This window comes from Rhododendron vialii, chromosome 2a (genome assembly GCF_030253575.1).
Source record: "Rhododendron vialii isolate Sample 1 chromosome 2a, ASM3025357v1".
NCBI lineage: Eukaryota > Viridiplantae > Streptophyta > Magnoliopsida > Ericales > Ericaceae > Rhododendron > Rhododendron vialii.
Window position 1 is genome coordinate 32,845,024 of NC_080558.1, and position 23,913 is coordinate 32,868,936.

Consider the following 23,913-nt stretch of genomic DNA (forward strand, 5'->3'; position numbering starts at 1 on the left):
CCCATTGGACTTGATCTTACGCAGTGCCCCCAGCTTAACGTGTATTTGTCTGTGCCACCAATTCACCAGGGTTCATCATCTCTCTCCCTCCGCGTTTAACACCGTACCTCTTCTCAATTGACAGAAGCGCAGGCAGCGAAATGGAGGCACTCCATCTTTGGTGTTCAATCATCTCCACCTTCTTCACAACCCTCGTTCTCTCCCTCGTTCTCCCCCTCTCTTCTCTCCTCCGCCGCTGCTCCCGCAGCCAATCCTTCTCAGAACCGGCGTCGACCGTCTACCAAGGCACCGTCTGGCACGAGCGCCGCCGTCCCGTCCGACATTCTTTCAAGTACACCGTCCGCTACGCCCTAATTGATCTCGACCGCGCCGCCCGCCCCCCGCCCGACCATCTCTCTGCCGACCATTGTCGCTCCATTGCTCAAACCGACGGTCCAGTGTAATTCCTTACTTACTTACTACTCCCGTTGTTTCTATCTGATTTATATGCGAAATTCAGCTTTGAACACTTTGTCATGTAGAGTACATTTACCTGTTCTACTGTTCTTTGTCAGTTATTTATTTAATCACATTTTTAGGAAGGAATAATATCTATGAAAAAGTGTTTTTTGTTTTTTATTTATTTAATCACATTTTTAGGAAGGAATAATATCTATGAAAAAGTACTTTTTGTTTTTTATTTTGAAAAGTGATTTTTGTTTTTTATTTTGTTTTGTCTGTCCTGAATTTTAATAATCAGCTTTTGATTGATTAACTGTTTTTAATTCCTTAATTCGCCCATAAGAGAAGAACAATCACAAAAATATAGACGAAATTTTGAGAAACTTAGAGCGTGTCTGGCCCTAACTCAAAATTTTACTCAAACTTGAGAAAAACTTGAACTACTCAATGGCCAATGGACAAACTCAAATGTAAACACCAATCTGAGTGAAAACTTCGTTAATGGCATAGTTGTAAATATTGAAGAGCAAAGCAAGCCTACAAAAGTTTTCAGCCTAGAAAAATAGTTTATTCCTTGATAGACTTAGGACTTTTCACAATACAGGCTTTGATATGTTGTATGTGGAAAGCTAACTTTGTTAGAAAGCCCTTTTGAATAAGTGGTGTAGATTTTTTTGGGGGGGTTAAATAGGAACTTGTATTAAAATTAAACAGTCATCATTCTATGGTACTGGACCCCATTAGTGCCATGAAGTAGATGCTTTCTTACACAACGACTGGAATTAAAGATAACTAGACTATTACAAACAAAATTTGATTTCGCCAGGGTATCTGCACAATGATTTGCCTCTCTAAGAACTTGCTTGATCTACGCTTGCAATCTTTGGAGAATTATTCTGCAATCATAATATGATAATGGTTCCTGAGATTAGAGTCTTGTAGAAGATTAACCACTTGCTGCACATCTGTTTCCACAAGAACACCTGTCTTGTAGAAGATTAACCACGTACTAAGTGATGGGTTGCAGCTAGCTCTTGACAGGAATAGCGGTTTTGATTTACACATCATGTTTTGAAAGAGGGCAATAAAAGTCCACCCCTCTCGCAGTTCGTTTCCAAGCCTGAAGAACGCATCTTGCACGTCATACCCTTTGAACCACAATAGGTGTGCCTCGCCTGAGGCTTTTGCACGCACTGAGGCACACTTTGTGAAATGCTGACATGGTTGGTAACAAGTTGATAAAGCTACTCCATCCTTGTTTCCTTTGTACTCCCTCCTTCCCCATTTGTTGGTCCCTCTTGGGGATTCCAACTTAATAAGGGAACACAATCATTGCATGTCTTATCACTTATTTTTCCATTTTACCCTCTAGTCATTATCTTTTATTACTTTGTTAATACTACTAATTTCAAAAGGGATGGATAAAAGAGGAAATTCATTGGATATTACTCATTTAGTTTTGAATTGGGAGAATCTTTTTGGGACATCAAAAGATTTCAACTGGGACCAACAAATGGGGACGGAGGGAGTATGATGTCACAAATAATATTGTCCAAAAGTCAAAACAAAAACTTTGAAACTTTTCAGAATCAAAACTACAAAATATAGTGAGCTATATATGTAGTTGAAAATGAAATTAGTAGAGGCAAATTAGGAAAGAATGCTATTGAATTGAATTCAAACACATTAATTGCATGTCCACTGAAAAACTTGGAATTCCAAAACAGGAGGAAGAATGTGTCCCCTACTTTGATGGTTTTAATTTGTTGTGTTCCTTCGTGTTTCTTCAAGTTGATTATCTGCTTCTTTACACAGTTTCCTATTGACCATTCCTCCTAGCGTCGGTTATGAACAGAATCCGTTAAGCTTGTATTACTGCTATGACTCAGAAGGCTGTACTGTGAACTTGAAGAAATGCATTGCTGAGGTGTGCAACTCCAATTACTGTTTACCATTTATTTTTTATTCATTTGGTCAGACATGTGAAGTTTACTGATCAAAGTCATCTGTTGCTACTAAAATCTCCCCACAAGAAAAACTCAGTATCAGATTATTTGCTACTAAACTTCTCGATGATTGTGCTACCCATAGCCTTTGGTTTAGCCGTTTAGGCTGCCAAAGCCTACAAGACTTTTTTTTTTTTGATAAGTAAGTAATTTATTAACAAAAAGGCATAAAGGGAATGCCGTCCGTATACAAGAAAGGCCACAAGACAAAAAGGCCCTATACACTGTCCTATGGAAGGACAAGTTCAAACCATTCTAAAAACTGGGCAATAGAAGGATTATATTCTCTCAAAACAAAGTAATGGCATTTAACCACTCCATAGCTATTTCATCAAAGGTGGGCCTACAAGCTAGTACATCTGAGCTGAACCTATCAAACCAAGCACAAGGAGACTGTTTTAGGCTGTACATATCCCTTGCGTGCACAACAAACAAGATGTTCACTACCAATAACAACATAACTTGGTAGCTGATCCATCTATAATTCCTCTTGAAGATCGCCATGAAGGCATTGTAATATCAAGCAGTTCAAAGACCAGGGCTATTTTCAGCTACTTAGAGAAGAATCCAAACAGAATTTAGGTGGGAGTTGTGGGATGATAAAGAAAATGTCTCCAAATAATTAACACCATAGGTCTGAGTGTAGGTAGCCCAGCCACCAAGCACACCTTAAGATGACCAATAGAACCCTCCGTGAGATACTTCACATACACCCACCAAAAATCCAGAGTCTATTTCTCATAAGGAAAAGCAGCAAACTCCAAATTTATAAAAAGTACTCATTTCCTCATCCATAGCATGTTTCCAACAACATAAATACATACCTTGTTTGGAAGAGGAAGTAATAGAAACAACGGACAAAGTGGAAGCAAAGGAATGAAGACAAGGTGAAAGTCGATCATAAAAGACAAAATAATAGGATGTTAAGTACAAGTTAGTCTACCTCGATGCAAATCAATTGGTAAATCATCAGAAGCCGAAGTAGCTAAATAGCAAGAACCTCCTATAGAGGTGGCGAATCCACCTCAGAACCTCTCTCCTGGGCTCCCAAGTCAAACTCTCTTAGGAAACTCGCTTCAATCGAGAATAGTAGCCCACTCCCAACTAGAATAGAACCTCTTGAGCATTTAAATCCCAAAAGAAACAAAAGTAGAAGACACACAAGTAAGAAATAAGAAATAATTTATCAGATACTAAAATAATAAAGTCAATCTTATTTAAGTACTTGGTATAAACATGATATATACTTATTTTTGCTTAGTACAATATAGTATAAACCTAACGCTCCCCCGATACTCCCAAACAAGGAGCTTCTACGATTCTTTCCTCCACTTACATGCCCCCGTTACCGCTTCATGCAACTAAGCAGAGTAGACAAGGAAGCAAGAGCTTTTGATGGAGAAGATGAAGGCATGAAGCATTCAGGCCATTAGAAACAAGACACCTATCTTGAGGTTGTAGATATACTCGTAAAGGTGGATTGGAGTGGAAGCGGCAAAGGAAGAGAGGTGAGGGAAAGGAAGGCTCCCCCTCACAACTACATATAAGATCGGAAGACATCTCTTTGCCTACAGAAGTAGAGAAGGAGGTTGACTCAAAGAATGTGACAACACTTACAAAGTAATAGCGAGACTTAGGATACTAACCACGATATCCTTTCTCGGTACTCTCGTACCCAAGAAAAGCACACGTTTGAGCACAAGGAGATAAGTTAACACGACTAGGATCAAGAACATCTACAAATGCAACCCAACCAAGTACCCTAGGAATGAGAGAAAAGGTGAATACTTATGATGTAACAAGCAAAAGGGAGACCAATGATTGAGAACCACAGAAGCATACGATTTATAAGCTAGCATAGCTTTGGATCAATAAGCCATGACAAAGATGTACATTTTGAACTGTCTGTAGCATCATCTTTCAACTTTCTCATTTGTTATTAATTTCCTTAATAAGATGATGTAACGTCAAAACTCTGATAAGGGATCCAACTCAAACCAATTGGCAATGAGTGGAGAGGTCGCCCAAGCTATATACTAATTTTGGAGGTTATAATTAACCAATGTGGGACGACCTCTAACAAACTCAACAAAAACTCTAGCTACTGCTGTTCTTTTTCTTTAAACCTCCAAAAATAAAATCAACTGAATTCAAGTCACCGTGGACCAGGTGGAAGATTGAAGAAAAACATGAGAAGAAAGGAAGAAAACGCTACAGTCACTGGGGGCTTTGAAACCACAAGGAGAATAGAGGAGAACGAAGGGGGAAGGAAAGCCGAGAATAAGAAGGGGGGAAAAGGGGATACATTCCGTAGCCTCCAACAAACTTAGGGTTTCTCACATCTTGACCTCCCTCAAGTGAAAGACTTAAAGTCTGTTTATGAAAAAATCCTGAAGTAAAGGATTACCAAAATAACCCTATTTCTAAAATGAATATAACATGTCAGCCACTATTTCTTCTTTTATTTCCCTTGCAGACCATGTGTATCATACCCCTCTTGTCAGAGAAAATTCATCCTCAAATTTAAGATCTTGAAGTGAAACCCTTATATGACATTCCGTGAAGGCTTCTCAAATAAGTTATCATTACAGACACAGGCCAGATCAGCGGTAACGTTTGCTTCCTGATTGAAGCTCCAATATGCTTTGTAAATGCTGGCTCTCCCCCATGGATTTTGAGACGTGCTTCAACCATTCATCTTCCTTTCTCACAAGAATTTCGTGAACATGGAGCAGTAGTAGCATGGGAACTGAAGATGAGAAGCAGCAGCATTACAGGAGGGATGCAGCACTTGAATAATACAGCAGATGTATGAAGTACCAAAGCCTGCAAACAAACCTCTGACGCCAAGCACCACGACCACACAGTAGTAGTAGGTGGAGCAACAATACAGTAGAAGCAGCAGGGAGAGAAACAAAAGCAGTAACTAGCTACAGAGCAAAGAACAGTAGCAAGAGACTTGCAGAAATCTGGAGAGCAAGTGGAAGAGAGGAAAGGGAAGAGAGTACCATCAGCTACTTAAGGTTATCTGTAGCAGGTGCGGGATAAAGAGAAAAGCTGCAGTCGCGATAGAGAAGTGAAAGTGGACGACATTTCATTGGAGAAGGAACAAATTTCGGTCTCTTTTAATGACACGCATGCAAAACCATCAACTCCTAAGTCCTAACCAGGCAGCTTTCTCTCTGGCATTTCATCAAACTGGAGAGAGAAGAAATCAGAACCGACAAGGGAAGGGAGAAAAGAAACATACGGCGTGAAGTTGTCAAGATATAAGTGTAACAACACTGGTAGAAAGAATAGATGGAAATTGAAGACTAGGTGGACGGAAACATCTGAGAATAACCTGACGCGAAGAACGTGGAAAATAGTTGGTACATAGAGGGAAGATGCAATAGGAGCGAGCAGATTTAGCCCCATTTTGAGCTTTAGGCTTGAAGACTAGGTGGACAGAAACATCTGAGAATAACCTGACGCGAAGAACGTGGAAAATAGTTGGTACATAGAGGGAAGATGCAATAGGAGCGAGCAGATTTAGCCCCATTTTGAGCTTTAGGCTTTGTTGAGGCTCTAATACCAAATTGATGTAACCTAAAATCGCAAACAAAAACTTTAACTACTGCAGTTCTTTTACTCTATTAAAACTCTAAAAATACATAGAACATTGAAGAATGGGATGTGTGAAAACCCTAGAGTCACTAGGGGCCTTAAAACCACCAGGAAAGTAGAGAAGAAAGAAGGGCGAGGGAAAACACTGGAATTACTAGGGCCTTGAATCCACGAGGAGAAGAAGAGAAGGGGGAAAGGGGGATACATGGTTGTTGCCTTCTACAAACCCTGGGTTTCTCACATCTTCACCTCCCTTAAATGAAAGACATAAATGTCTGATCTTTGTTCTCTTCAAAACCTTAAAGTAAAAACTAAAGTTACCCAAGTACTCATTGCTAAAATAAAATTGCCTATCAGCCACTTTCTTTCCTCTTGTAGACCATAAGCATCATAAACTATGAACCACCGACACTGGAGATTGCCGTATCCATGTCAGACACCCCGGAGATGCGCAGTAAGGTGGGACACGGGAGTCTACTTATGGGACACACCACGTGGCGCATCCATTAAATTTTAACAATTTTTATAATGGGATATGCCGGGGACACACATGGGGACACGACATGTTGATTTTTATAAATTTTAAAAGCTTTCTCGTGCTAAAAATTTTTTAGCTTCAAAGTATTAAGCCTGAAGTGTATTACAAAACATGTGTGTTATGTTTGTAGGCATACATCATCCTTTGGTAATGCATTCGATAGGAGTCTGTGGATACCCGCCCGTGAGAGCAAAGTCTCGCACACAGGGTGACCAATAAGCGAAACTCTTAGACACCCGTTACAACATGTCTATATCGATATTGCCCATTGCGGTGCACTTTGTTTGTTTGTTTGGAGTCGCCACGTGGCCTCTAATTGTTTGACATAAAGCGTTTCAAGTCATTCCAGTGACTTTGCAAATAATTGATTTTTAGCCATTAAACATGTATGGGTGATGACAAGAAGTAAACAAGTAATGGAGATTGAGGAAGGGAGAGTGCAGAAAATAGGAAACAGGGTTTCCGTTTGACAGAAACCCTGGTGGCAAACTTTTTTTTTTTTTTTTGATAAGTAGAAACCCTGGTGACAAACTAACTAGCAATCTCCACGTAAAGTCTAGAGATTGGCACATGCAAAAGTACAAGACCAGCAACCGCCACAATTTGTGGCCATCGCACTTGATCCCTCAATTGCTCAAATGCGCGACTCGTTCTTGGTTTCCTGTCCTTTATCAATTGAATGTGGAAAAGCTAGAACAATGAAGAACTCTACTGGTTTGAAGGGTTTCAGACACTCTTTGTGTGTTTTGATTGCTCACGGATTTGCTAGACTGTGGGGGTTTAATTGTTGAGAGAGTATGAATTTGTATGGGAGAGAGTAGGAACATGAATTTGTATGGGCGTATGACTCATGGAGGATAGAAGAACATGAATTTGTATGGGAGAGAGTAGGAACATGAATTTGTATGGGCGTATGACTCATGGAGGATTGAAGAACATGAATTTGTATGGGAAAGAGTAGGAAAATCTTCTTGAAAATGTAGGGAAGAGGCCTTATTTATTGAGTGAAAATGGTAGAGTTAGAGATAATTGAGAGGGAATTAATTAAATTCAAAAGTAGAGTTAATCCCCTCTAAATTCTATCCTTAAGTGTTTGGAATGTGTCGGACAAGTGAAACCGAACTGATTGAAAAAGGTTTGATCGAACAAGATGACTGAGATGCTTATCATCGTTCAGGAAGGTTCTCTGCGAAGAACGATCTAGCGACTGCCACTTTTTTTGTCGATCACCACTTGAAGTATCGGCCTCAAAATCTTACTAAAACAGATCTGTCGGTCGCCACTTAAACCTGCGATTGCCACTAAAACTCTGCACAATTTTCCAAACTTCGCATCGCTTCGGACACTCCCAAACTCGGATTTGCACGTTCTTTAGACCGTTGAAAAGCTTATTGAGTCTACTTTCCAACGTAAGTGGTTTGGATAAAAAATAATTTGTACAATAAAAGATATGATGGTTTTACCATCAATGGGTCGGAAAACAACTCACTGACCAATTCGAAGAATGTCGGAGCCACTAAGGCTAAAATACATGTCCACACACTTCTACTCACTCTTAAGTGTCATTCAGCACTCAAATCCCTAGTTCTAAGGTGTTCCTTCGTTCCTTAAGAGTTCCACGTATTTCATAAGGTTTTCCACACCTCATCAAAGAATACGAAAAACCATTTCATCATTGGGATTCGCCCAAGGTGAGGCTTAAACATCTACCAAACCAAATTGGGGTGTAAACAGAGTCCTGAGTCCTAACCTAGATATTTAGTGGTTACAGTGTAGGTTTGCGTAAGTAAACAAGCTAATTTACAAAATTATTTATGTGTCACCTGTTGTGTCTGTGTCCTCATTTTTAAAATTTTTGTGTCCCGTATCTGTGGTCGTCTCTCCTGCCATGTACAGATCCATGCTATATAGTTCACTAATAAAGTATATGTCTGCACATTTAAAAGGCACCAAAAGGGGCTCAACTATTGCATTTTTGGAATCAAATATCTTGTGCATTTGTTAACGACTTAACGTATGTGCAAACTGCAAAGAATGGTTTCCTTGCAATTTTTGTATGTTCTGTAAATTAAACTCTTTTTTTTTTCCTTTCTGAATTTTGTTTTACCTTTCTTTCATTCTCTCCTCACATTTGCAGAGTACAAGAATTTTAGGGCTGCCACATCTTTTGCCCGGGTAGTTTTTTTTTTTTTTTGAACCTTTGCATTTATATGTTCTAGCGTTCCACCCAGCTGGAACCACAATTCTATCTCAACGGGTTCCAGTTCTACCACAAATTTGTTATTTATCGGTTATAAATGATTGCGGTAGCAAGTCATTGAAACTTTAGCAATCAATGAAAAGTTTGCTGCTATTTTTTTTTAACAGACATGCAGGTGCCCTTGCAATATAGTGATCAACTTGGACACTTAAAAGTTAAAACTGGACTTCCCAATCTTGAGTGTCAAGATAACACCTCTTTGCATCATTATATGCTGTTCATAAAAGCGCATTTTAAACTGTTTTAAGTATAGTCTCTCAATTGTCTTGTTTATTGTTTCTCTGTGTGATAAGTGAAGTATATGTGTAAGTATGCGTTTAAAGGTGCCCTCAGGGACAAACCTTTGTAGAAAAGTAATCAAGTTGAACCAAAATGAAAAATTCTCAACACCAAAATTGAGCTTGCCTATGCCGAGCAATAAAAAGAAAAAGAACTTGCCTGTGAAATCAACCGAAGTGAAACAAATTTACGAAATATCCTTTACACCAAAAATGGAAGGTATGCAGTGCGGCTATTTTGAGCTTCTCATCAATATCTGAATATTCAAAAGTGCATCGACTTCTTGCTCTCCAAAAGCACCACATAAGATAGTGAAGCTATCACATTTGGCTTCTGTTTACTCCTCAGCTTGCAACCATCTTTCCAGCACTTCAGAATACTTAGAACTGAGTCTAGCATTAAGCATTGGACTTAAAAAATTGCCAATAGAAGGCACCAGAGTACCTGGGCATTACATAATGAAGGAGCAAATGATAAACTGTCTACTCTTCCATGTGACAGCTAATAGAGTGTCTAAAACCTCACTTCTTCAAGCAGTTAATTAACCGATGTGGGACAATTTTCAACACTACCCCGCACGAGTGACCCCCGACTTACATGTGGAGAGGTCAACAAAGGATCCGGAACACACGGATCACAACGAAACAAAGTGCAACTATGTTGCAAACAAAAGGGAAAAGCCTCTGAAAATCTAGCTTAATACCAATTGGCAATGAAAGGAGAGGCCGCCTAGGCTCATGTATTAGTTTTTGAGGTGATAATTAACCGATGTGGGACAATTTCCAACAAAGTCCAAGGTTGTTGTCCAAACAAAAGAAAACCCACTTTGATTGGGACTCAAACTTTCTGTATAGCCTCTAACAGGAACGAATCCGTAATCCTACCTCTGATCAGCAAGTAAAAGGCTTCACCGAGAAGGGCCCTTTCTCATTCTTCCACCTCCTCGTCAATGCTATTACTTCGAATTGGAGTGGATGCAAACAAAAGGGAGTCCTCCATCAGATTTCTGCTGCCAATACGTTTAGACTGAAATTGACAAGTTGTGACTAACGCTCATGTTCTCCGTGTTGTTGTTTCCACTTTGCTTTACACATATGGGCCCGTGCATAAAACCAAGTAGTTTATAGTCAAAGAAGAAAGTATTCTGTCACCGACTCACCATTCTTTCATATATATTTTTTACTGGTAATGCAAGTGGGTATCAGAGTTTAAACTATCTAGGAATTTTGTGTGTGAGCCCTTATCTTTTTACTAACGGCGGTGTTGATTTCTGGATTTAGGTGACTAATACACCATGGGGCGAACGGGTATCATTTTTGTTCAATCCCAAAACTGATTTAGTTGCGAAACCACTGCACGTCAGTCCTTTCATGGTAAGTCTAAGCGATTCCTTGGCACGCTTCTTGTTAATCTTCCTTTGTTACTGTTTTTAGGACACATATATCACGGGAGTTAATGAGACCTAGATTTTGCTTTGCACTCAGATCTTTCAGCTTGTTTTCATGATTGTTTTGCCCTTACAACATGTAGTACAAGTAGAAACCAACCCCCGCCCCTCCCCCCTCCTCTTACTCTCAATGTATCCATCAATCCTTTTGTAGCTGAAATATGGGGATATGATACTTTCTTTAATAGAAAAAGAAAGCAGAATTGCTTGCCGTCTACTTCATCGTCATTACATGCATTCGTGAGTATGAGCGCACCCATGCATGTGTCTGTGTTTTCATGTGCTCAGGAGTTCTGCATTTGACTAGTGTGCAATATAATATCATAAACATCACTCGACGAACTGCAAGACGCATGGCTACAAAATGACGTGCTTGCTACAGGTTGTCCAATGATTGTTGCTTTAGTCAGTTTCTTATTAGGAGATACGATAGAATACTGACATGATGACGAAAAAGATGCCAATAAGTAAATTGTTCATGTATTTGTGCAGATGAAAGTGTAAAAGAAATGTTGGAGTAGTAGGAAAAATGTTTTGGGTACACAAGAAATATTTGCCTGAACACATAAGAAATAATTGCCCAAATTAGAAGTCATACATTTTCCTGAACTTGAAAAGAATAAATGACGTGGTTACAAATCTTCTTTATTTCAGGTATTAATAATTGGCTCCTAAGTTATTTTCTTCAAAGTTCAACGTCTGTATTTCATTGGTGCGAAGAGATGGACTGTGCCCCCAAGTGTCCATAATGTAAACAGTCTCTGTTTGTTTTCTATCTGTTCTAGAGCTTTAACGTAGATGCTTTGCTGTTTGAGTAAATTTGATGAAATTGAAGTGCAGGATATGCTTGGGAATTGGAAAATCAGAGCAAATGCACCTGGGGATAGTCTGTTTATATCAATTTCAGTTCACCATCCCAAGCTTGGTGAATATTTCACTGCTACCTTAACAGCCGAAAGAATATCGTCAGTGGCAGCTGACTCTGCTCTGTTTTTCTGGTTGATGCCCCATAGAGTTGCAGTTTGGATATACTGGCATGTAAGTCTCCTAGCTTGGCTATGGAACTTCCCCTCGAACACTTTTGTGCTAGTCTGTTATTGATCTTTACATTAGTTAAGTCACAAGTTATCCCAAAAGCCTAGGCTCTTACTAAACGGGTCCAACAATGTACATCATGCTAAACAAGTTGAGAATTAACTCAGGACATCATATAATCAGAGTTCTGATACAATTTTAGGTTAAAAAAGGCTTACCGTCTTAGGACATGAGCATTGAAATTCTGTCGTTTCCATCCACTCACAGTATGCTCTTGTAGGCTCTCAAGCTGTGGTGGAAAGGCGTACCATTCATCCAACATCCAAGGTATTCTCACCAGGAATATAGGGAAGAAGCTTTGGTGCGTGACATGAAACTTCAATGCTGTCAGGCATTTCAACAGGATGAACAAAACCATCTGCGCCTTGAAGGAAATGATTCTGATTATGTGAAGAATGGGGGAAATCGTAGATTCGCATGGAGGGATGCTAAGTGGCCCTGGGCCTGAATACAAGCAGTAAGTCTGTTTCCTCTCAGTTCAACAATTGACAGAGTAATGGCCTAAAGCTACTTTTTCATTCATTGTTTCTCCAATGATAAACCAAACAAAAAAGTACATTTAATTGCTTGCCTGATCTATACTTTGAAGATAACAAGGTTTGCAAATGCACAGATCTATTTTCTTGAATAAAAGGATATTGTGATATCGAGGGCCTTTTTGTAGTTTGTACTTGTTGGCATCTATTATTTTGTTGTTTTTTTGGTAAGAGAGCTCTTTCGAACCAATTTCAAAAAACAAAGATATTGAATGAAGTTTTTTGCACGGCTCAGGGGTTTGCCACATGCTCGTAAGGCAAACTTTGCTCCATTGAGAATCAACACACTAGACCCGACCTAGCCTACAAAGAGAAATAAACACCTCACAATCCAAGGGCTAGGTCAAAGAAAACATTAGGCCACAAAGGGAGAACGTCTCTCTATCCGTTACAAAGAAATCAACGCCAAAGTAGAAACGTATGAAGTGGCAATGGTAATCATGTTAACAGGGGCAGAGGGAGTGAGGGTCAAGTGGGATCACTTGACCGATCCCAATTTTGTAAAATATGTTTTACTATAATAGGTTTGAAACTTAATTTATCAATTTGACCCCACTAACCTAGTAATTTTGCCCCAAACATTCTACATATGCAATAAAATTGCCGAAACATTTCACCTGAAGAACCTATAGCCCAATTGAATAGGGATCAGTTGAATAGGGAGTACCGATAGATTGTACACGATGAAAAGGGCATTGTTAATACTATATTACTCCCTCCGTCCCTTTTTAAGTGTCCTGCTTCGTAATTTCAACTTATTAAAAAAACATCATCATTATACCTTTCACATCAACTTTTTCCTCCACTTTCCCTACTTACCCATCATCATTACACTTTTACTCACTTACTTTTCAAAAAGAAATCTACTTTTAGGGATAAAATAGACAATGCACCAACTTTTACCCACTAACTTTACAAAATGGACACTTATTAAGGGACAGCCCAAAATGGAATACAGGACTATAAAAAAAGGACGGAGGGAGTATATGATTCTCACTTATGTTATTTTTGCAATATGAAAAAGTCATGAGGGGCTTTCATATATTGGATCGTCCCCTATCAATGAATATGTAAGGTGTGTATTTATAATGTTCAGAAAATACTAGTCCGTATTATTGCATGAAAAAGTATTCACGCATGATTTCAGATGAGATTTTGACACCACTAACTCTGATTTCTGTCTCCTCCGTTGCATGTTAGCCCACCTTTTTGTGATGAGGTACCTTGTTTCATTATGATCCCTATTGTACAGATTCTGTGTTTAACTCTCCCTATGCAAGTTGGGAGTTGCATGTGTGCGTGAGTGTTAATTACCATATCTAAAACTAGTATATGGACCTAAGCAACTTCTCCACCCATAGCCAATTGGTTTTGAATTGGATAGTGGATTTACTTGTATGAGTTGGCTAAGGGAAGGTCTTGTTATCCAGTTCACTAGTACAACTTGCCAGGCCGGGCCAAGTCTCTTTTGATAACACTGGTACTCAATAACGTTTTACGATTTTTAACCATTGTAGTATTTTGGGTGCTTGTTCTGGGCTAAAATCAACAACATTAATGAGTGATTAAGTATTACTTCCTCCGTCCTATTTTGTTGATCCGTGTTTCTTATTGGGGTGGTTCAAAAAATGATGACCAATTCGTATATTTTACAAATGATTCCTTATATTTGATATTTCATTTACTTTCTAGTTCTCTCCTGATCTGTGGTCCAAAACATTGGTAGAGTACCTCATAAAATGGAGATTGTTTAGACAGAAAGGAGATGCACCTATCTGCAGATGTAGAGGCAAGACATTGGCCTCAAAAAAAATGATAGTGTCTCTGTAGACGTATTAGCTATAGATATCATGTGTATGCATATTTTTTTGAGGAAACATAAACATATCATACTTACCCAAAGGAAAAAAACATAAACATATAGTAGATATCAAATGAAGTCAGGTCATCAAGTTATACAACCCATGATTCCAATAAAAATAACACAACACAAACCATAAACCGAAACAAAGTCCCAATTTAAACAGAAGCAAATAGACACCCCAATAGAACCCAACGTAATAACGCAACCATGACCTCAACGCTGAACACATGATCAGTAAAACCTGCAAACCAAGGATTAGGAGCAAAGGGAATAGATAAATCAAACGAATGCATGATGTTGAGGGATGCAATATGTATGAGGGTCATCTTCTATAATCATTTCCTACTTCCGCTTTCTCTGACTGGGGTGTTGAACAGCCTTGTTGCAACCAAAACTAGTTTTGACTTTGTCCAGCTACTTCTGTTTACAATTACCGGGATGCTTAGTAGAAGTAGGTCTGCAGTCCTCTACGCGGTTGCACCGGAAAGCCATGATCTTCTTTGTTCGCAAATTACAAGTTCCAAAAGCAGTACCTTGGAGAACATCTCCATCCCTATCGGATAAGGAATCCTCAAAGCTAAGTTGACGAGGCTCAAGCACCGGAGATGCAGTCACACAGCTGGACGGGGAAAGAGGACCCTCTTCCATCGAGGAGGGACTGGAACATCAACCAAAGAAGCATCACCATCCTAGGCACTAATACTAACTTTCCGAGAGGGCACCTTAATTTTAACTTCAAAAGCCGAGAGGCTCGGCATGTGGAAGAATTGGAACTTCTTATTCACCTCCTGAAGGCAGGTGCGGCTAACAAGAAGAAATTCACGGCCCATAATAACCTTTTTCTTGCATTGTCGATATTATGTAGGACTGGGACGCTTCATACCACCGGGTTGAACCAGATTCTTACCGACCTCTTCCCGATTTTCCCTCTTTTCAGGCTTAACCAAGGATCCATAGCCACCAGAAGAAGAGGGACGGGGTACCTTGGGGTCTAGAGCACCACAACCAGGAGAAACCACCTCACAGCAACCTTTGGACACAACTCTCAAAGTACCAGCCACTAGAGCCTCACATGTCTCCATTTTAGTACCAGACTTCAAAGATTCCCTAACTTCAATTCCATGATAATTCAAATCAACCTAAGAAGGATCCCCACAAGACGAATTAATATCCTCCATATCCTCCAACTATGAATGGTCCCAGGCGTCATGCACCTCTTCCCACGGTTCCTAATTCGGATCAAAGATATCACGTAACTGAGCCAAGGCAGGAGCCTTGACTTTAGTAGCACGAGAAGCCAAACCCCGTTCAAAGTCAAAATCATCAGAATACATATCCATGACAAGGGCTCGTTCCCTATCCATAGATGAAGGGAATCTCATTTTACCAGTAGGAGCACCGATGTCAAGGGGCCTAACAATACCCTTACCCTTGGCCTCCTTGGAGAGACGGCGCCTACTTTGGCTCGAAACCGTTAAGGACCCCTTTTTCAACTTAATCCCCTTTGTCAACATTATGAATTGTAGAAAAAACAACACACGGAAGCTTGTTCCACTAATAACTACTAGTAGGTTCAAACAGGGATAATCACAAAATTATAACAACGAAGCAACAAAGTTCAAGTAAACCTCCAAAGCCACTGATTCCACCAAAATCTACTGATTTTACAAAATCCATTCCCAAACCTAACGCACCAAAGGGAAGATCGACAAAGCAAAGAAAACCCTTACCTTATGTAGGGAGGTATTCTCGAACAGATAAAGTAATAACCAAGCACGTGATACGAGGGATCACGGGTTAAACACGATAAAATAAACCACCATGAGCGGTGATCGGCGATATGGACGAATGACATGAGAAGTCATTGGTGTAAACTGACTGTTCGGCAGATAGAGACATACCGTTACATTGGTCCAAATAGTTAAACAAGGACCAAGTTACATGTGAAGTAGCTGGTCCAGGCAGTCTGTTCGGCTACGAGATAGCCGAACAAGGAAAGAGCTCCAATCAAGAGTAGGAGCATAGGGAGTACTCTAGAAGATTCCAGAGTAGTCATGTCCCGTAAGGGATGAGATCCCGAGAATATAGGATCTGGGAAAGATAGCCAACGAGAATGGGATGTTCGGCCAGTAATGGAAAAGAATCCTAAAAAGACTTTTTTATAATAAACTGATAAGGGAACGAGAGTCCAAGATGTCCTGGGTTTCCTATACGAGATAGGAATTCTAGGGCAACAGGGATATGCTTGGACAGCAAGCATACACAAATCTATAAATACGAGGTAAACCTAGAGGTAAAAGGTATGCAATACATTGCATTCATATGGTTCTCTTTTTGATAATCAGGGTTTTCTGCTAGTACAAGATAATAACTTAAGCATCGGAGGGCCTTTGCCACGAGAGGCAAAGGTGCGCTCACCTCTCGTCTGTTTTGCAGATTAGGGTTCCGACGACGAATTAGGGTTCAGACGAAGAGGCACGAATAGCCGTAGCATATTGGTGTTGTTCTGAGCACCAATCGTTTTCATCCCCCTACAATTGGCGCCGTCTGTGGGAAACGAAAGAGTTCCTTTTGAAATACGACCATGGTGGAAGTAGATCCAGCAACACCACACAATCCAAAGAATCTGCTAGATGGATGAAGGGATAAATCTCCACTTGGGGCTCCGAAAAGCCCGAAGGAGGACACAGGAGGACCACAAGTAAGGGCCGTCCCCTTACTGTCCATGAAAACTCTAAGAGCAGAGAGAAAAGGATAGCCTCGAGATCCACGAGAAGAAGTAAATCCCACCAAATGGATGAATCAGTTGCACACTCCAAAAGTGTGCACTAAAGCGAAGATGTCCTCGATAAGAAGAGGCAAGAAATCGAGGAGTATGCTCATTTGATCAAAAAACGAGAGCATGATATCCGGGAGCCAGAAAGGATCCGATAACATCCGGAGGACTCTGGACTCTCACGGAGAAATTCCAGGGGAGGTAAGTATACTATGTTGAAATACCAAAAGGCTCATTCATGAGGAAGAAGGAGCATAAGCAGAAGTCTCACCCCAAGGCGACATAAAGTTTCTCCACGAAAAGAGAGAAGCAGAAGTAAGAGCCGAACACCAGAAAAGCGAAAGGCTTCCTCAAGAAGGAGGAGCAGGGGCCGAAGTTCTACCCCTGAGGATGAAGGGACTAGAAAACACCATAGGGACAAGTACGAGAGACCTGATTTCAATTGGGAAAGGACTAGACCCAACAAAGGGAAGGGACTAGAGGATGAACCATGACTGCACGAGAAGCAGCACAGAAAGCACTCAAGAATATTGCATCCTCCCCTTTCGCAAGAAAGCTACAGGAGGCTAGGTTGCCGAGTAGAGTGAAACACGGAACGTTCATCCTCTACGAGACAGATGGTGATCCCGTGGCACACATACAGCATTACCAGCAAGCAATGTTTATGCATGAAGGAGACGATGCAATTATGTGCAAGATGTTCCCATCGAGTTTGGGGAATGTAGCCTTGTCCTTGTTTCATAAGTTGGGTTCACGCTCCATCCGAACGTGGGTGCAGTTGGCCGAGGAATTCACTGCACGGTTCTTAACAAGCAGAAGAGCTCCACAGACTTTTGAGACCTTCTCTTATATGAAACAAGGTGAGGACGAGCCGATCAGGAACTATGCAAAGAAGTACTGGGAAACCTTCAACGAGATTGAAGGTTGCAGCGAGGAGTACGCAATAGCCACGTTCAAGACAGGTTTACCTGTTCGGGGGGAGCTGCGTAAGTCCCTGAACATGAGTCCAGTGCAAACATTGGCAAAGTTAATGGAGCGGATAGAGCAGCACGCCAGAAACGAGGATGACATACTTCAGGAGAATAGTAAGGTGGCGGCCGAGCAGGTAAAGGGGCCTGTGAAGAAAGCAGATAAGCCAGAACCCAAAACCTACCGAGAGAGGAAAGACTATGGGCAGACAAAGAAAGAGCCGTACAAGGATAAACAAGCTCCGGACCCCAAGTCTTTCTTCTCAATAAACACAGTTTGGAAGGAACCCATCTACAAGATTCTTTATCGAATAAAGAATCAGCCTTACTTCAAATGGCCTCCAAGTCTGGGTGGAAATAAAGATGCAAAGTGTGCTGCCAATCAACACTGCAGCTATCACAAGGACTGGGGGCTACATGACTGAGGACTGTGAGATGTATAAGAGGCATCTTGATGATTTAGTCTCTCATGGTTACCTCAAAGAATTTATCCAAGAAGATCCCAAGGATAAAGAGAAAGTAAAGGAAATGGATTACGAACAAAATCCAAATGGCATAATCCATATGATACATGGATTGGCAGAGCCTTATACGAGAAATGAGGTAAGATTACTCCAGAGGCAAATTAAACATGACCAACATGTGATACAATTGGGGAAGAAAAGAAGGCGTGGTGAAGAAGCATGCAACGAGGGCATAATCTTCACAAACGAGGATCTAGAAAGAGTCCAGGTACCGCATAACGATGTTTTGGTCATAACCCTACGAATTGGGGAGTATGACATGGAAATGATCTTGGTGGATTCAGGGAGCTGCACCGAGGTGCTATATTACGATGCATTTAGAAAGTTAGGGCTGACACAAGCAGATTTGGTACAGCCAGTAATCCCCTTGGTCGGATTTGGGGTGGGGGCAGTTTGGCCACTGGGCAAGGTAACTCTGCCTGTTCGGGCTGGCACGGTAGTGCTACGAACCGACTTCCTAGTGGTGAATGTGTCATCTTCCTATAACGTGATTATAGGGAGAACATGATTACACAAGATGAGGGCAAGCTCTTCCACCTACCCATCAGATGGTAAAATTTCCTGGGTCCAACGGGGTTGAAAAAGTTCAGGGTAGTCAAAAAATAGCACAACAGTGTTTGATTTCCACCATCAAAAGACTTCCAAAGGCCCATCATGTTCATACGGTAGAAGTGCCGGATCAACCGACTATCGAGGATGTCGGAGGCAACCCAGCAGAAAGAACAACCGAAGGTTTAAAGAAGATACAGATCAACGAAATTGATCCTAATAGATATTTTTTGGTTGGGGAATCACTGCCAGCAGAGGAAGAAGCTGAGACGGTTAGTTTCTTAAAAGAACATATTGATGTATTTGCATGGATACCAGAGGAGATGTGTAACGCCCCGAATTTTGGGTACGTTAAAAAGACATTTTATTCATAAAATCAAATGGAGTCTGGCTCTTATTACAACAAAACTCCCACAAGAGTTTAATATTTACACAAATGGAGGGGGTTCTAGGGTTCCTAACTACAGCTCCTCCTGCTCCTCCATTCTTGCAAGCTCCTCAGCTTCAAAAGCCTCCACGGTGATCTGCTTACCCTGATTATCTACAAAATCTGACACATTATACCAGCGTCACCACCGATATAATATGTCAAGGTCACCAAAAAGGCAACACCGTGAGCTACAAAGCTCAGCAGAGTAATCCCATACCCGCTAACCCATAACTTACAAACAACAGGTTATACAAACATCGATTTCCACATGATACGTATATACAAAGCTACAAAAGACAATATCAATAACACATCCACATTCGTTAATCATTTATCGTTGGTGTCAAGATTTCCGTGTTTCTCCTACGTGACTCGTCGTAGACCGTGTCAACATTTTCATTTACAAATCAACCTTTCAAAAATCATTTGTTTAACACACCCAACCTCGGTTCCGCCGTTCCGGGTTCCCGAGTATCCTCACAATGGTTTCGCCGTCCCGGGTTCCCATTGGCACACAAAAACATTTGCATTGGCTCCGTACCGCGGATAACCAAGCCATACCTCACCATGGTTCCGCCGCTCCGGGTTCCCATTGGAACGCACACATTTCAAAATCCTCGGTTCCGCCGCTCCGGGTTCCCGAGTATCCCACAATGATTCCGCCGCTCCGGGTTCTCATTGGGGTTTTCGAAAAACTAAATCCTCGGTTCCGCCACTCCGGGTTCCCGAGTATCCCCACAATGATTCCGCCGCTCCGGGTTCTCATTGGGTTTTTCACAAATCTTACTTTTACACACGCACAACTCACATAATGCCACCCAAAACCAGTCATTATGTTTCAAAATATTTCCTTCCTCGGAAAACATTTTTCTTTCGTTAATCACACTCTAGGTGTCATGTTTTCACTTTCTCGATTCTCGTGTCTCGTTACATGCAAAGACTCCGCGGTAGGACAAAAATAAGCATGAAACATTCTAACAAGATCATCCAATTCTATATTACTTATCACTCTCAATCACCACTTATAGCATAATGCCACATGTACAGACGCCTTTGGAGTGTATCACTTATGCTTTATTCAAAGCACAACGTCACATGTACGGACGTCTTAGGAGTAAAATCACTTATGCTTTATCACACCACAAGTAATACAAGCAACTTATATATATACATACTCATATCCATCTTAAAAATTAAAATACAAATACTTATAAACAAACGATAAGTTCTATCTTAGTAATTCAAAACAACAACGTTACACTTGAGTAAGTAAGTAAATAGGAAGTAAGTAAGGATTTCCTTACTTATACTTGGGGTAGACGATAAGGAAGTCCTACATTATACTTAGCGGTTCAAAATAACAACGTTGTACTTGAGTAAGTAAATAGGAAGTAAGTAAGGATTTTCTTATTGTTCTTCTAGGCGGTAGTAATGGCTACGGAAGGTTAGTCGGCTATCGGACGGAGTAACTTCCTACGGTATGCCTTCGGAAGCTTCGAAAGAGAAAGGTTTCTCTCAAAACTTGACCTTGAGTATTACTACTACTACTTTTGGACCGAGAGGGTGGTCGAGTGGCAGCTTAGGTTGAGTTTCTTGAAGAACTCAAGAACAACTCAAGAACATGAAGATCAAAAGAAAGAACAAAGGAATTCTAGAGAGAAATTGGAGCAATGAGAAGGTGTGAGTTCAATGCTTGGAATGGGGTCCTATTTATAGGAAAATCTTGGCTCCCTCTCCCTCTTTAAGGCCGGTCCCCCTCTCTCTCTCCATACATCAAATTTTGACACATGTCATGCAATCTTTGAAAGATCAAAGCCTAACCCTAGGCTTGCATGGCTAAGATTTGTCTTTGGATGGGATTATGGAAGATTTGTTTGGAAAGAAGGAGACAATTGTACAAGATTTTGGTCTAAACAAATATAGAAGTACAATGGGAGATAGATTTAGGCTAGGAAGAAAGATATCACCAAGGATTTGAAAGGATGAGAAAGATTATGGAAGTACAACAAAATTTCTCTCTCTCTCTCTCTCTCTCTCTCTCTCTCGGTCCTCTCCTCTCTCTCTCTCTCAGCAATTCTCTCTCTCCCTCTCCCTCTTCCCCTCTCTCTCTCCTAGTACGCTACATACATATATATACATATATACAAGAAAGAATAAGAAAGTACCAAGGTACAAGATTTTCTAAATCCAAATCCCATTAAAGAAATCCAATTAGGCACATGTCTCTTTAAATAAAATAACTAGTGTACTAATGTACTCTAGGAAGATCAACTCCCCAATAAATTAATCTAATTGGGTACAAAACCCCAATATAAAATAATAAAAGAGTACTTAGGAGAATCTTAGGCCTTAAAGGCTACTAAAGCTAATAAGTACTTTAATAATAAAATATTATGTACTTTATCACATGGGGTTTAAGAAAAAGACTAGTCTAATAAACCCATGTACTTGATTGAAAGATTAAACCTTTTACCCAATGGATAATAAATCTCCTAACTTTTATTGTCCAATGGACAATAGTAACCAAGGAACTTTTATATTAAAATAATCAAAAGTTGTCCTTTAAAACATGTGGCAAAAGCCCTATATTTAAATATAGGTGTGGTACCAAGTACCCCAATAAAGTAAAAGGCTAGGATTCTCTCCATTAAAATAAGAATAAAGTACAAGTACTATTTTATTCAATAAAGTACTTTGGAAATTTAGGGTTTAGATATACCTCAATATTTTAATGCATAAAATCACATGGGAAATCCATACTTGATTATAAAAATAAAACTTTGTACTTGGTAGGAAGATTGGAGCTATTACCCAATGGATAATAGTTTCCCTTGCGGTTAAAGACCAATGGATAAAAGAAGTACAAGTACTTTTGTACTTAAAATAAGGTTTTGAAAAGACTACATGTACTTTAGTCAAATATTATAATGAAAAGCTTTTTGTCCAATGGACAAAAATTATCCTAACCATTATGGACCAAAGGGTAAAGGCAAAAGTTTCAAAAGGTTCATTTAGTAACTAGGTGAGTTGGTTGCTCGATTCCTCCAAGTAGTCGGTTGGAATCTAATTCGATTGGTCAAGTAGGATTTCTAGTCGAGAGTTAAACCAATGACCAAAATTTAACTACGACGAAAATAAACAAGAAATCATATAGCCACTCAAGAGAAAATAAGTAATTTAAATAAAATTCAAATATTTAACGAAATTTTTATTGACCAAAATTCAGGGGCGTTACAAGATGCCCGGTGTAAATGCAGATGTGATCTGCCATCACTTGAACGTTGACCCGCAGCACAAGTCAATCATTCAGAAGAAAAGGAGGGCGGCTGTACAACAAGTTGACGCTGTTCTCGAAGAACTAGATCGTTTGTTAGAAGCCAAAGCGATTCGAGAAGTCTACTATCCAGAGTGGTTATCCAACACAGTGGTGGTCAAAAAGAAGAATGGAAAATGGCGTGTTTGTGTGGATTTCACAAACTTGAATAAAGCATGTCCAAAGGACAGTTTTCCTCTTCCCAAAATTGACCAATTAGTGGATGCCACTGCCGGATATGAACGGATGAGTTTCCTTGACGCATACCGGGGATATCATCAGATTGCCATGTATGGGCCTGATCAGGAAAAGACTTTCTTCATTACACCACGAGGGTTATATTGTTATAGTGTCATGCCCTTTGGGCTCAGAAATGCAGGGGCGACGTACCAATGGTTGGCAACCATCATGTTCAAAAAACTCTTAGGCAAAACCATGGAGGTTTACATTAATGATATGGTGGTAAAAAGTAAGACCAGAAAGGGACACATGGCAGATCTAAAGGAGGCTTTTGAAATCCTGAGGAAGTACAAACTAAAACTCAACGCCTCGAAATGTGCGTTTGGAGTGGGATCTGGAAAGTTCTTAAGCCACCTCGTAACCATAATGGGGATTGAGGCAAATCCTGATCAAATAAAGGCCCTACAGAATCTACAGAGTCCTAGGACAACGAAAGAGGTCCAGTGATTGACTGGGATGGCAGCGGCCCTCAATCGATTTATTAGCCGGTCAAGTGATAAGTGCAGACCCTTCTTTCAACTGTTAAAAAAATGGAATGATTCAAATAGGGAGCAAAATGCAAACAAGCCTTCCAGGATCTGAAGGGGTATTTGGCTTCTGCCCCCCTTCTATCGACTCCAGAGCCAGGCGAGTCCTTAGTTTTGTACTTAGCTGTTTTTGAGCATGCTGTGAGTGCAGTCCTGTTAAGAGATAAGAGATCCGAGCAAATCCATGTCTATTATGTGAGCAAAACATTGCTAGATGCAGAAATGAGATATCTGCCCCTCGAGAAATTGATTCTGGCGTTAAGAACAGCAACTAGAAAATTGCCACATTATTTCCAGAGCCATAGAGTTGTGGTGTATACTGAGTTTCCACTGAAATCAATGCTACGAAAAGCAGACTTCTCGGGAAGAATCTCAACTTGGTCCGTCGAGTTAAGCCAATACGATATTGATTATCAGCCGCGCACGACAATTAAAAGCCAAGTTTTGGCTGATTTTATGGCGGAATTCTTACCTGCAGTAGCACCTTTGCCTCCTACGAGAAAAGAGCAGGTAA

At 40.4% G+C, this 23,913-nt stretch overlaps 1 protein-coding gene across 2 annotated transcripts; it reads left to right on the forward strand.

The window, feature by feature from the left end:
- LOC131315847 (uncharacterized) lies at nucleotides 1-12,318 on the forward strand. 2 transcript variants are annotated; one of them, XM_058345058.1, is made up of 5 exons: nucleotides 1-439; nucleotides 2,257-2,368; nucleotides 10,411-10,503; nucleotides 11,418-11,615; nucleotides 11,893-12,318. In XM_058345058.1, the coding sequence occupies exons 1-5, from the start codon at nucleotides 141-143 to the stop codon at nucleotides 12,118-12,120; spliced, it is 930 nt and encodes a 309-aa protein (XP_058201041.1). In that variant the 5' UTR covers nucleotides 1-140; the 3' UTR covers nucleotides 12,121-12,318. The 2 variants fall into 2 exon arrangements, with proteins under 2 accessions (XP_058201041.1, XP_058201042.1); XM_058345059.1 differs by lacking the exon at nucleotides 10,411-10,503.
- Nucleotides 12,319-23,913: the final 11,595 nt, after the last annotated feature.